The sequence below is a fragment of the Engystomops pustulosus genome, chromosome 1 (assembly GCF_040894005.1).
Source record: "Engystomops pustulosus chromosome 1, aEngPut4.maternal, whole genome shotgun sequence".
NCBI classification, from domain to species: domain Eukaryota; kingdom Metazoa; phylum Chordata; class Amphibia; order Anura; family Leptodactylidae; genus Engystomops; species Engystomops pustulosus.
Genome location: NC_092411.1, coordinates 228,864,414 through 228,879,702, shown reverse-complemented (window position 1 = coordinate 228,879,702; position 15,289 = coordinate 228,864,414). Strand labels below are relative to the sequence as shown.

General features: G+C 44.1%; 1 protein-coding gene across 1 annotated transcript in view; it reads left to right on the top strand.

Moving 5' to 3' along the window:
* The first annotated feature begins 442 nt into the window (after nucleotides 1–442).
* TMA16 (translation machinery associated 16 homolog) overlaps nucleotides 443–15,289 on the top strand; it is a 71,122-nt gene continuing 56,275 nt past the window's right edge. Inside the window, exon 1 of the mRNA XM_072120336.1 lies at nucleotides 443–602. Within this exon, the coding sequence (XP_071976437.1) occupies nucleotides 600–602 (3 nt within the window). The 5' untranslated portion in view covers nucleotides 443–599. The remainder of the gene's footprint in view (nucleotides 603–15,289) is intronic.

The window sequence follows — 15,289 nt, the reverse complement described above, 5'->3', positions numbered from 1 at the left end:
GTTTACCGCCTTGTGTAGTTATATACTTGTGTATTATGTGTGTGTAGAGCAGTCCTGGCTGTATACTGCTGTGTGTGTACCTTGTTGTGTAGTTATATACTTGTGTATTATGCGTGTGTAGAGCAGTCCTGGCTGTATACTGCATTGTGTTTACCTTGTTGTGTAGTTATATACTTGTGTATTATGTGTATGTGGAGCTGTCCTAGCTGTATACTGCTGTGTGTGTACCTTGTTGTGTAGCTATATACTTGTGTATTATGTATGTGTAGAGCAGTCCTGGCTGTAAACTGGAGTGTGTGTACCTTGTTGTGTATATACTTGTGTAGCTGTCAGAAGTGTGCAGTAATGTGTAGTTGTATAGTTATGTGTCAGTGTATCTATCCTCTTGTCTGTGCACAGAGCAGATAACTTACTGTCTAGCTGCAATGACGACACACAGCCACCTGCTCATCCTCCGGCAACTCCACTCCCTCCTCCACACGTGACTAAGCACATGGTCGTGACGTCATGAAAGGTCCTGGAGACTTCTCTTCCTCACAGCATCTACACCGGGAGAATTTCTGCGTATTGTAGCTGTTATAAGTGATTGTGACGTCACCATGGTAGGTGGTTATCATGTCTTTTAGTGGTGCACGCTATAAGAGAGATGTGTTACTTTAGTACCGTGTGTGTATATATATGTATGTGCTTGTGTGACTGTCCATGTGTCTGGTGGTAGAGTACTCTCCACGTGTCTGTGGCAGGGCAGGGGTACGAGACTCAACGAACTTAGTTACCATATGTACATGTGTCTGTGATGGGATATGAGGCTATGCTGTACGTGTATCTATGATGGGATATGAGGCTATGATGGGATATGAGGCTATGATGGGATATGAGGCTATGCTGGACGTGTGTCTATGATGGGATATGAGGCTATGCTGGACGTGTGTCTATGATGGGATATGAGGCTATGCTGGACGTGTGTCTATGATGGGATATGAGGCTATGCTGGACGTGTGTCTATGATGGGATATGAGGCTATGCTGGACGTGTGTCTATGATGGGATATGAGGCTATGCTGGACGTGTGTCTGTGATGGGATATGAGGCTATGCTGGACGTGTGTCTGTGATGGGATATGAGGCTATGCTGGACGTGTGTCTGTGATGGGATATGAGGCTATGCTGGACGTGTGTCTGTGATGGGATATGAGGCTATGCTGGACGTGTGTCTGTGATGGGATATGAGGCTATGCTGGACGTGTGTCTGTGATGGGATATGAGGCTATGCTGGACGTGTGTCTGTGATGGGATATGAGGCTATGCTGTACGTGTGTCTGTGATGGGATATGAGGCTATGCTGGACGTGTGTCTGTGATGGGATATGAGGCTATGCTGGACGTGTGTCTATGATGGGATATGAGGCTATGCTGGACGTGTGTCTATGATGGGATATGAGGCTATGCTGGACGTGTGTCTATGATGGGATATGAGGCTATGCTGGACGTGTGTCTATGATGGGATATGAGGCTATGCTGGACGTGTGTCTATGATGGGATATGAGGCTATGCTGGACGTGTGTCTATGATGGGATATGAGGCTATGCCAGTGATGGGCAACCTTTTGAGCTTGGTGTGTCAAAATTCGCCAAAACACCGAGCATAACTCGGGTGGTGTGTCACCTTGAGAAAAAAAACCTAATTTTGTGATATTTAGAGTTTAAATAACAAATACGTATAGTTATTTAACTTAGCTGCTTAGTGACTTCTTTGTTAAGCTGTCAGTTGGTTTCTTTTGTTGGTCTTGCTGTTATTTAACTTGTGTGGGGTGCCATGAACTAAGATAAGTGAGGGGGAGGGGGAATTATTCCAGTGATGGCGAACCTGTGGCAGTCCAGCAACAGCTAGTTTTAAGGACATTTGTGTCCTGAGAAGTGCCCCCCAAAGAGTGCACATCACAGCCCAGCCCGGCAGAGCTCAACTCAATAAATTAACTTACCTAACTGGCACAGGCTCCAACGACACCATGAGCCTCCGTTACTCCTCTTCAGGCCGCTTCAGCTCCTGTGTAGATGTTCCCGCGCAGGCACAGCATAGGTTGCGTCTTTGCGAGCTGGGGCTGCTTTGTCTCCACGCTCCACTCTGGCGTCATTGGGCGGCCTCCGCAGAGCAGGGGAGGAGGACAGGAGCAGCAGCTGCGATCTCTGACTGAGATGCAGCCGCTCGCTGCAGACCACATCGCCAACCGACCGCCCGACCGGCCCCAGACAACTGCACTACAGCAATTTTTCTCCAGCAGCCATGTGTCGCTGAAAATGGCTACGTTTGTCAGTTCTGACACGCGTGTCATAGGTTGGCCATCACTGTTCTAGGGTACTTCAACCCTAGGTTGTCTGATTGATCCTACCATGTACTGCCATACTACAGTATGGCAGTATATGGGGATTTTCCACATTATCTATTTTTTTACAATGTGCAAATTGCACATTTGAGCTGGGAGCTCAGTGCTGACAATCTCTCAGCCTCCCGGCTACTGCACCTGAGGATGAAACTTAACTCTCGGACGGCCGCGTGTCACTGAAAGTGGCTACGCGTGTCAGCGGTTCGCCATCACTGGGCTATGCTGTATCTGTGTCTATGATGGGAGATGAGGCTATGCTGTATCTGTGTCTATGATGGGATATGAGGCTATGCTGTACACGTGTCTATGATGGGATTTGAGGCTATGCTGTATCTGTGTCTATGATGGGATATGAGGCTATGCTGGACGTGTGTGTATGATGGGATATGAGGCTATGCTGGACATGTGCCTATGATGGGATATGAGGCTATGCTGGACATGTGCCTATGATGGGATATGAGGCTATGCTGGACGTGTGTCTATGGTGGGATATGAGGCTATGCTGGACGTGTGTCTATGGTGGGATATGAGGCTATGCTGGACGTGTGTCTATAATAATAATAATCTTTATTTATATTGCCCCATCATATTCCGTAGCGCTTTACAAATCATAGGGGACAAATACCAATATAATAAAACATGACAGAGCACAAACCATTCATATGGAACAAAAGGAGTGAGGTCCCTGCTTGCAGGAGCTTACAGTCTAAGGCTACATTCACACTGCCGTGAGCCCGCCGCACCGTAGCACGGCGGGCTCACGGCAGCGCGGGGAGAGGAGAAGGTGAGCGCCGCTCACCCCCGCCCTTCTCCATAGGAAGTTATGGCGCACGGCGCCGTATTATGGGAAAAGATAGGACATGCTGCACCGTACCGCTCCCGTAGGGCGCCGTGAGCCCATAGAAGTGTATGGGGAGCGTATATTGGCCGTATATACGTCCCCCATACATGTGTGTGAATGTAGCCTTAGAGGAAGAGTGGGGTGACACAAGAGGTAAAAAGCTTATATAATGGTCCAGCCATTCTTCATAAGAGAATAGAACAATAGAACAAAATATAACATAATAAATAGAAGTGCTGTCGCTCGACCCAGTCATCAGCCGTCATCTTGTATACAGAGTACAGGGTGAAGGGGACTGCAGAGAAGTCTGCTGGTTGCTGGATAACAGATAGGAGGAGGACACAGGACGGGGTTAGTAAAACAAAAAAAATAAAAAGTTGAAACTTCATGCAGTTAACAAGTGTTATAGGCTTGCCTAAAGAGATGGGTTTTAAGAGCACATTTGAAACTTTGGAGTTTAGGTGTAAGTCTGATAGTCTGTGGTGGGATATGAGGCTATGCACCCATTCCATAGAATGGGTGCAGCTCTAGAGAAGTCTTGGAGATGCAAGTCAGAGGTTCGAACTAGGGTAGAGGTTAATCTAAGATCACTGGCGGATAGCATTTTACAGGTTTCCAATGTGAAAATGGGTGGATTCTAGAGATGTTTCTGAGATGCATGCGGCAAGAGCAAGCAAGAGATTGAATGTGTGGCTCTAAGGAGAGGTCGGAGTCCAGCACAACACCAAGACAGCGGGCCTGCTGCTTCGGGGTTATGGTGACCCCACAGACTGATATGAAGAGGTTAGGATAGGTTCTGTTAGTGAATGGTAGAAAGACAAGAAGTTCGGTCTTAGAAAGATTTAGTTTCAGGAAGAGAGAGGGCATGATGGTAGAGACGGCAGAGAGACAATCACTAGTGTTCTAGATTGGCCCAGGGCTGGTGTCATCAGCATAAAGATGATATTGAAAACCAAATTTGCTGATGGTTTGTCCAATTGGGGCAGTATAGACTTAGAAGAGAAGAGGACCTAGGACTGAGCCCCGAGGAACCCCGACAGAGAGAGTAACAGAAGAAGAGAAAGATCCAGAAAAGGAGACACTGAAAGTGCGGTCAGAGAGATAGGAGGAAAACCAAGAGAGCACAGTGTCCTTCAGGCCAATGGAGCGAAGCATCCTGAGGAGGAGCTGGTGATCCACAGTATCAAATACTGCTGAGAGATCCAGAAGAATGAGGAGCGAATAGTCACCTTTTGGTTTTGCAGTGAGGAGATTGCTGGAGACTTTAGAAAGAGCAGTTTCATTCGAAAACATAGAGCGGAAACCAGATTGTAGGGGGACAAGGAACAAGTTATCTGAGAGAAAATTGGAAAGTCGAGAATAGACCAGATTTTCCAGGAGTTTGGAGATGAAACGTAGGTTAGAAACTGGTTGTAGTTAGCAGCACTGGATGGATCCAGAGAATGTTTCTTTAGTAAAGGGGTAACAACAGCATGCTTGACAGATGAGGGAAAGACACCAGGAGAGAGAGAGAAGATTTTAGTAAGGTGAGAAGTGACTGCTGGGAAGAGAGACTGTACCAGATGTGAGGGGGAGAGGGTCACTGATGCAGGGAGTGGGTCGAGCAGAGGAAATGAGCCTGGACACTTCTTCCTCTGTGACTGGCTCAAATGAAGAGAGTCAACAGGGTGCAGTACCAGAGTGAAGGGGATTTATGGAGTTAGTGGACTGAGAAATTATTTCCTGGCGAATACAGTCAATTTTATCTTTAAAGTAGGTGGCCAGATCTTCAGCCCCAAGATCTGTGATAGGTCTGTGATAGGTTGCTGTACCTTTGGTGTTAGTAAGGAGTGAAGAGTAACAACCCTTTTGGGGTTGTTAGAAAGAGAAGATATTAGATTAGTAAAATAGACCTGTTTAGCAAGACGAAGAGCGGAGTTATAGGATTTGAGCATAAATTAAAGTGAAGAAAGTCAGCGGAAGTGCCTGATTTTCTCCACAGATGTTCGGCACTCCTGGAGCACTTATGTAGGAAACAGATTTGTGGCGTGTACCAAGGTTGCCTACATTTGTGTTGAAAGGCGCGAACCGACGGTGGTGCCATCTTATCCAGGGCGCTTTTGAGAACATGATTATAATGATTAGTAGCCAGGTTAGGACAGGAGAGAGAGGAGATGGGGACAGCGATGGCTGCACAGTTTCTGCGAGGAGGGGAACACTAATGGCACGTGGGTTCCAGTATGTGTGATAAATGGACATATTCTGTGCAGGACAAGAACTATTTACAGTAAAAGAGAGAAGGTTATGGTATGAAAGTGGAAAGACTGTATTAGTAAGGTCAGAGACAGAAGAGAGACGGGCAAAGACCAAGTAAAGGATGTTTCCCTCTTGGTGGGTAAGAGAATCGGAGAGTCATACGAGTCTCAGAGAGATAGTAAGTGATAAAAGCTGAGAGGCTGAAGAGCAGATGGGGGTATTCATAGGAATGTTAAAGTCTCCCATGACGAGTGTTGGGATATCACAATATAGAAAGTGAGGGAGCCAGGAAGAAAAGTGATCAAGGAACTGGTAGGGTGAGCCGGGAAGACGGTATACAACAACCACACGAAGAGAGAATGGGCGGAAAAGTCTTAGGGTGTGGACCTCAAAAGATGGGAAAGTAAGAGAGGGGGCAGGAGGAATGAACTGGAAAGTGCACCGTGGCGAGAGTAGTATGCCTACCCCTCCTCCCTGCCTATGCTCAGGTCTGGAGGAGTGAGAGAAGTGCAAACCATCATAGCACAGTGCAGCAAGTGATGCAGTGTCATCCTGCTGGATCCATGTTTCCGTGATAGGCCCCTTCTACACTGGCGTTTTTCACGCGTGAGTTCTGCGCGTGCTTTTGACGCGCAGAACTTGCATTGCACTCTGTCCCATTGTTTCCAATGGGTCTTTCCTCATTTGCGTTGTTTTGCACGCGTGTGCTTGCGTTTGTTTTGACGCGCGTCAAAATCGCAGCATGCTCTACTTTTGCATTTCACTCGCGTTTTTCCCGCCCCATTCAAGTCTATGGAGACGCATCAAAAATGCATTGCACTCGCAAGCATTGCAAGTGCAATGCGAGTGCAATGCGTTTTTAATGTATGGGTTGCTAGGTGACATGAATAATTCCCCTGCTCGCAATTGCGCATTTAATTTAAAAAACACAGTGAAGAACAGTGAAGAATAGAATAAAAACAGTGAACACAGTGAACACAGGATCATTTAAGTGAAAAACACAGTAAAGAACACAGTGAAGAATAGATTACAGATGTTCGGCACATCTGCTTACTTGTCGGGAGATACGCGTTTATGTGTTTTTCACTTAAATGATACTGTGTTCACTGTGTTCACTGTGTTCACTGTGTTCACTGTGTTCACTGTTTTTATTCTATTCTTCACTGTTCTTCACATCTGCTAACTTGTCGGGAGATAATATACGCGCGGAACAGTGAAGAAAAGATTGTAGATGTTTGCATACATCTGCTAACTTATCTGAAGACATTCTTTTTCAATAAAATAAAAAATTTTATTCCCGAACCATGGTCCCTTTGAAAAAGTCCAATTGACTTAAAAAAACGCAAAAAAACGCGAACAACACGCGCGTGAAAAACGCAAAAACGCTAATGACTCCAAGGAAAAATGGAACAAAAAAGCAGCCAAAAACGTCAGTTTTTCACGCATTGCTGACGTGAAATGCAACGCTAGTGTGGAAGGGGCCATAGCCAGCAGGTCAATGGACTTGGAGGAAAGAAACAGGTCGTGAATGGACTCCAGTTTATTGCACACAGAGCGGACATTCCAGAGGGCACATTTGAAAGGAGTTGTAAGACGGGAAGGGGAGAAAGTAGTGGGGATGCATTGGATATGTATCACTCCTATTGCATTATTTTTCATTTTTATGTGCAACTTTTCGTATTTTGCAACTTTTTGCGGGCAGATTAAAGCAGCGTACCAAAGTTGGCTGCCTCAAGGATTTAATGCAGTGTTGCTGTATTTATCTTTGTAGCCCAGATACATGTGGAACTTGTGCGACTTTTGGGCTTGGCATTGTACCATTCGTGCGCCTAATTAGTTGCAAAACAGAGCATGTCAGACCAAGACTTACTTTTGGTAAACTACTATTTGGGGCTAAAAAGTTTTACCTGCTTGGATCTGGAGTACTTCCTCATTTGTGGATTTTATGTATACAGGCAGTCCCCGGGTTACATACAAGATAGGGTCTGGAGGTTTGTTCTTAAGTTGAATTTGTATGTAAGTCGAAACTGTATATTTTATAATGGAAGTTCTAGACAATTTTTTTTCTTTTGCCCCAGTGACAATTGGAGTTTCAAAATTTTTGGTGTAATTGGACCAAGAATTATCAATAAAAATTCATTACAGACACCTTACAGCTGATCATTGCAGTCTGGGACTATAGTAAAGCATCCAAAGAGCTTCACCAGAGGTCACAGTGGGCAGAGGGGTCCATCTGTAACTATGGGTTGTCTGTAAGTCGGGTGTCCTTAAGTAGGGGACCGCCTGTATATAATTGTATAACTATACCTCCGTATGCAAGAAGATTGCCATTGAGGCTTTTAGGCTTACCTGTTAATCTCATAACAGACAAGTTTATGTCTTGCTACACTATGTAGCTGTCTCAGTTACCAAGGGTCCTTAGTTCAATTCCCATCTGAGAAAATTATTAAAATGTATAATATTTATAGGCATCTCAGGAGCAGTGAGAACTGAATGTCTCCTGTGTCACAAGGGGGGAGAATATTATTGCTGTGTAAAAAATAGGATACACTACATGTTAATAGTATCTATTTGGCAGTAAGGTATCATTTGCACATTTTTGCAAGATGTTTGCAAGATTCCTAGACTTGTAGCTTATATATAGGTCATCAATTAGTTTATTAAGTTGTAATACAATACAGTCACGGCAAGAAGACAGCATTTTTTTATGAGCATTTGATAGCCTGGATTGTTTGGACAGCCATTAAAGAGTATTTGGGTTAGTCCACAAATGTACTGGACTGTTACTGCTAGAGATGAGCGAACATACTCGTCCGAGCTTGATGCTCGTTCGAGCATTAGCGTACTCAAAACTGCTCGTTGCTCGGATGAATATTTTGCAAGCTCGAGAAAATGGCATCTCCCGCCTTTTTGATTTTTGGCGGCCAGAAACAGAGCCAATCACAAGCCAGGAGACTCTGCACTCCACCCAGCATGACGTGGTACCCTTACACGTCGATAGCAGTGGTTGGCTGGCTTGATCAGGTGACCCTGGAATAGACTAGCCCCTGCCCGCGCTGCTCGCGTCATTCTCTGTCTGGATGCCGTTAGGGAGAGAGCTGCTGCTGCTGCATGGATAGTGTTAGGGTGTTATATTAGCTTACTGTTAGGCAGGAGTGAGTCTACAAGAACCCAACAGCCCTTGTTAGGGCTACAATAGCGTTATTTATTTATTTTTTTTCTTTGCTTGTGGCCGGGCTTGCTGCCACTAGTAGTGCAGCTACTACCATATTTTGACGAATTTGCAGGGAGACTTGCGAACGTTATTTTTGCTCTTAGTGACACACATATATACGTTTCAAACAGCTAAGTGGGACAATGTATTGATTTATTGGGGGTTTAATTGAATTAGGCACAGTCTGACGTTTTTTTTTTGTTTGTTTTGTTTTTTTTCTCTTCCAAAAGTGAAAGTCACAAAAGCACAAATCCTTTTTGTGCTGTCAGTGGTGCAAATGCAATTTCATCTAGCTTAGTCTGCCTGCTACTGTTTAGCAAGCAAGTCTCTAGAAATCCCAATCCACATTCTCTCTGTGGTGAAGCGTACTGTACGTCACATGTGGAGTAATCCAATACGTTTTTTGGTTCACATTAGTGTCATCGCCATGCTGTTGCCCATAATTTTGGCATAATGGTGTGATTAAGCAGCCTCAGAGGCATCCATGCATGCTGCCCCTGCTGTTTCCTGTCCATTTCCGTGGTGTTTCCATCCTTTTCTGAGGTTCCCAGGTGTTTGGCCAAGCTTCCCTGTGCAGAGCCTTGGTCCCCTTGAAAAATGCTCGAATCTCCCATTGACTTCAATGGGGTTCGTTATTCGAGACGAGCACTCAAGCATCGGAAAAATTTCGAGCACCCGAGCATTTTAGTGCTCGCTCATCTCTAGTTACTGCCATGGAATCATGAGTGAAACAGTCTAAAGGATATTATAAACTGCATATTGGATAATGTTTAAACAAATCTAATCCGCAGCCTAAATTGACCTGTGTCGAATTATTAAAGGTGTTTTCCTGCCTCACCTGAAACCCCTAGAGAACCTTGGCCAGAGAAAGGTGAAAAATAAGAAGTTTTCTTTTTAGTTGGAATTGTGATTTGCACCGCCTTAAATCTGCAATGCTTTCGTTCACAATCCACAAAAAAAAGTCATCAGCATATGCATTTCATCTGAACGTACCCTTACTGTACATTATTACAGTGTAATCTATAATATGCGCTTTATCAACCATAGAAAAATGACATTGTCAGCCCTTGCCAAAGGTGAAACTGCCCCGACTGCTCAGCTGGATCTAAATAGTAGATGTACACTTTGCCACAAGACCTTGTGTGTTTTCTGACTTTTTGAGAAGTTCTGCCTGGTGCAGTGTGGGTACACGTGATATTTGTTGGCTCTTTGATTGTGACTATTTATAAGATTGAGAAGTAAATTGTATAAGACACGCGTTTGCTGTGATGAAAGCTAATCACTAATGGTATGTTTTCTATAGAATTTCCGCCTGGCAGTTTCCTTCTAGAGGCTTCAGTTGTCACAACTAATATTAATCTGTAGTCTAGTTCAGCATTCCTTAAAGGAGAAATAGAGCAGATGATGGACACAGTCACGTTTTCCACCGCCCTTTAGGCAAGCTTCTGTTTTGTGCACTTTACTTAAAAAGACCACCTCAACAGTTTTGGATGTTTTTTTCCTCTGTGTTACAATATTAAGATTATATATTGCAACAAACTAAACCGTTTGTAGAAAATGTTGGAACTCTAAAACCAAGAAATCAAGAAAAGACTGCTAAAACAGAAAAGTGCCTCTAGCACTAAGCAGCATTTTGCAAAGGAAATCTAGTTAAATTATATTCTAATTCATCTTTAGTTGTGAGACATGTATTTCCTGGTGTTGTGTATTGTATATGTTATTTTTTGCTCGTTAACCCCTTCTTCAGTGATGGTCATTGGCGCTTGAATGTCCAGGTCAATTTTTGATGTTCTGCTATGCATTTCTTTAAATAATATCTCTGGAAATACTTTACATATCATAACAATTTTTATTTTGCTTTTATCATGACATGTAATGATTTAACGTGATATGATAGTTTTAATAATTTTTTTTCTTTATAAAATTTGCCAATCATTGACTACAAATGTGAAAAATAATCTATGTTTGTCATTTTTCCAATTGAAGTTTTTTAAATAGAATTAGAAACTTTTACTAAAATGTTGTAAATATGTATAGCATCATTCCATTGCCCATTCAGCTACAGATGCAGAGGGTGCATGTACTTCTGCAAAGTGAAAGTTTCCTGCAGCTTCTTCTATATTCTGCCTTCAGCTGACAGGCTGGAGGGGGGCACAGTTCAAATGCATCTCGTGAACCCTTGCATGCAGAAACATTTTTGTGTCCTATTAAACAGGAAAATCCTCTTTTATGAAATATGGATTGTGCATGGATGCTTAAAGGGGTTTTACCATCAAAGGAAATGTTCAAATCTCAACCCCCTAGTGATGTTTACACAATAAACATCATTTTAACAGCTAACTTTACAGTTTTATTGCAGTTTTAGCTCCTGTCACTCAGTGATGGTCAGTGTAAAATCACAGGGTGGTCAGGGACTCCCTAGGCAGACACTTCATAATCCATCTACTTCTATGAGATGAAAATGTGGTTATATTATCAGGGTACAGGTTTATATACACTTTCATTTAGCTTCTGAACATTCAATAGTATCTGACACATTGAAAGATGGAACGGATCAGAGATTAGATGAGATCCATAAGATGCATATTACACTCTGTCAGCATTGCTACATATCTGCTGTCACACTGTCAGATATCCTGTGCCTACCCCCCTCTCCCTGGATAAAGAACTTATCTGCCTGTAGCTTGCAGCTCTTCTCCCCTCACAATGTAATGTTTGCCTGCAGCAATTAAGTGTGTGTTTCTGTGAGCTCGTCCTGGAATGCCAGTGGGAGCGTGCTAGAGGCAGAGAATATCTCAGCTCATACATCGTTAGACAGAAAAGCAAGATGGCGGCCCGACCCTGAGTCAGAAGATCCAGGGTCGGAACCCAGGGGCAACTGAAATTGTGTACACCAGGCCTGATAGAGACAGGTTGGAATTACTCACCGGCCACTTTATTAGGTACACCTGTCCAACTGCTCGTTAACACTTAATTTCTAATCAGCCAATCACATGGCGGCAACTCAGTGCATTTAGGCATGTAGACATGGTCAAGACAATCTCCTGCAGTTCAAACCAAGCATCATTATGGGGAAGAAAGGTGATTTGAGTGCCTTTGAACGTGGCATGGTCTGAGTATTTCATAAACTGCTGATCTACTGGGATTTTCACGCACAACCATCTCTAGGGTTTACAGAGAATGGTCCGAAAAAGAAAAAACATCCAGTGAGCGGCAGTTCTGTGGGCGGAAATGCCTTGTTGATGCCAGAGGTCAGAGGAGAATGGGCAGACTGGTTCAAGCTGATAGAAAGGCAACAGTGACTCAAATCACCACCCGTTACAACCAAGGTAGGCAGAAGAGCATCTCTGAACGCACAGTACGTCGAACTTTGAGGCAGATGGGCTACAGCAGCAGAAGACCACACCGGGTGCCACGCCTTTCAGCTAAGAACAGGAAACTGAGGCTACAATTTGCACAAGCTCATCAAAATTGGACAGTAGAAGATTGGAAAAACGTTGCCTGGTCTGATGAGTCTCCATTTCTGCTGCGACATTCGGATGGTAGGGTCAGAATTTGGCGTCAACAACATGAAAGCATGGATCCATCCTGCCTTGTATCAACGGTTCAGGCTGGTGGTGGTGGTGTCATGGTGTGGGGAATATTTTCTTGGCACTCTTTGGGTCCCTTGGTACCAATTGAACATTGTTGCAACACCACAGCCTACCTGAGTATTGTTGCTGACCATGTCCATCCCTTTATGACCACAATGTACCCAACATCTGATGGCTACTTTCAACAGGATAATGCGCCATGTCCTAAAGCTGGAATCATCTCAGACTGGTTTCTTGAACATGACAATGAGTTCACTGTACTCAAATGGCCTCCACAGTCACCAGATCTCAATCCAATAGACATCTTTGGGATGTGGTGGAACGGGAGAATCTGCGGCAACTGTGTGATGCCATCATGTCAATATGGACCAAAATCTCTGAGGAATGCTTCCAGCACCTTGTTGAATCTATGCCACGAAGAATTGAGGCAGTTCTGAAGGCAAAAGGGGGTCCAACCCGTTACTAGCATGGTGTACCTAATAAAACGGCCGGTGAGTGTATATCTGTGAAATGCTGAGAGATCTCCATTCTTAAAGTTACAATCGGCAATAGAACAATAGTACAATTTTAAGGGTTGATTTCCCTAGCATCCATACACAATCATCGTCACTGCTGCATCGTCACGTGCACTTCATAGTGACGGTATTTATTCTTCCATGCCATGTACTGGTGTTTTCATACATTTACAAAAGTTAAAACCTTGTGTACACATTTTTTTTTTTTTGTGTAGATTTTGCCATCCTTTGGTGCTAATTACTTTTTCATACTTCGGTGTATGGAGATGTGGTTGGTGTCTTTGGAAGACCTGAGGCTGTCATGGTAACTGATCGCCGCTGCCTGATGTCACGGGGAGCGATTATCGCCAACAAGATGGCAGTGCCCATGCTAGCACCGATCGCGGTTGTTACCGGTAAGTCTTTGCTGTAATATGCATCAAAGACTTACCAGCTATGCAGAGGGCTCAGCCCGTGAGCCCTCTCCATGCACCCATGCTATTATGTCACGGGTCATTAAAGATGACAGTTTTCTGTTTATATTTGCCAGGGTCCAGGAGATTTTGAAGTTAGTCACTGTCAAGATGTTTATAAATGTCCTTTCTGCATTGGGCATATGCAAATAGGACATATAAGAACATGCGCCAGAAATCATTAATTTGGTGCTTACCTGCACTGGCCCGACATAGTTTACAAACTTTTTTGTGGTGCACCTTTAACATAGGGTGTGCAACAGACTTTGCATGTTAAATCTGGGGCACAGTAAGACTGAGCACCGGAACGCCCCTAATTTGTGTTGAATAGTGGCTAGTGCGGCTGCACCACAAAACTGTCGCATGTAACACAATAGTGGCGCGGACACCTCTTCAATACCTGTGCAAGCAGTTTCCACTAGAAAGACAGAAAACTGGCACATAGCCCTTAGTAAATGTGCCCCAATGTTCTCCTGTCTGACACTGCACTGAGCTCCTCTCTGCAGTGGGCCCCCACCCTTGCATTCCGAGACCAACTCAGAGAGAGAGAGAGTAAATCTACAAGCTACACGCACATAAGGTCTAGGGGAGAGGGAGGGAGGCACAGCAGGGCTGTTGTGACTGAGATGTAGCAGAGCTGAAAATGTAATTGTGTGTTATATGCATCTTATGGAGGCATACAACTCATCAGCCCTACCGGCGAAAATATGGTCTGTGGAGACTGAAGAGGCATTGAGTGATGGTTTCAACATGGTTCTGTATGGGAAGAACTGCAGGATTCTTATGGGGATGACATTGACTGCCTAACACACTGCATAATGAAGTATGTTAACTTTTGTACAGGGAACACGGTACACACAAAAATGGTGACGTGCTTCTCTAACAACAAACCCTGGATTAACTCTGATTTATAAAAGCTTGTCTTAAAGGGAAAAAGAGACTTTTTAGATTAGTTGACAAGGAAAACTTGAGGATTGTTCAAAAGGAGCTCAGTTGACAAATAAGCAAGGGGAAATCCGGATACAAGAGGAAGATAGAGGAGCAGATGAAACAGGAAAACATCAGCGTGGTCTGGAAAAGTTCAGTACAAAATATATAGAGAGATTAATGGTAGCAAAAGTCTCAAATCAATATCTTGTCACAAACAGGCTGTCTTTCAGGTTACAGCAGATAACTTAAACTCTTTAACTTAATCTATTCTTCAATAGGTTTGATCACACACCTGCCACACACCATTTTATTGTCTCCCCCCCCCCCCCCCCACTAGATCCCCTGCTGTTAGCCCTTGTCTTCAGATAAGTCAAACCAGCTGTTAGTCGTGAGGTTACAATGTGATTTTTGCAAGTGCCAAGGTGAGAAGAGAACTCAAAGTGCTCAAAGTAGGCAAGACTGCAGGTCCAGATGGTATCAGTGCAAGACTACTCACGTTTTGTGGTATCATTGCACATATGTTCAATATGAGCCAGAAGTTGGGAAGGGTACCACAACTGTGGAAAACCTCTTGTGTAGTACAAGTTCCAGACACCTCACCCATCAAACTCCTATAGCTATAGACCAGTTGCATTAACATCCCATTTGATGAAGGCCTTTGAGAGGTTGGTTCTCACACATCTCAGCCCTCTAGTAAGCTCATCTATGAACACCCTACAGTTTGCGTATTGGCCAGGCATTGGGGTGTATGATGCCATCATCCACCTTCTACATCACATTTTTTTTTTTTTTTGGAGAAAACGGGGAACACTGTGAGAATAATGTTCTTTGATTTCTCCAGTGTAGTCTGTTGAGGATGCAGCATCTCGGTTAGAGAGAGGAGCAAACTGGACAAACTGATTGGGAAAGCCATCTCTGTCCTGGGGGGTCCTCTTGATACTGCAGGTGGTAGCTGAGAGGAGGATACTGTGTAAGTTGAAATCTATTCTGGAGAATAGCTCCCATCCCATCCATGAGACTGTAGTGGCATTGGGTAGCACCTTCAGTGACCAACTGCTTCACCCTAAGTGTGAAAAGGAACGTTATTGGAAGTCATTCCTCCCCGCTGCAATCAGACTGTTCAACCAAC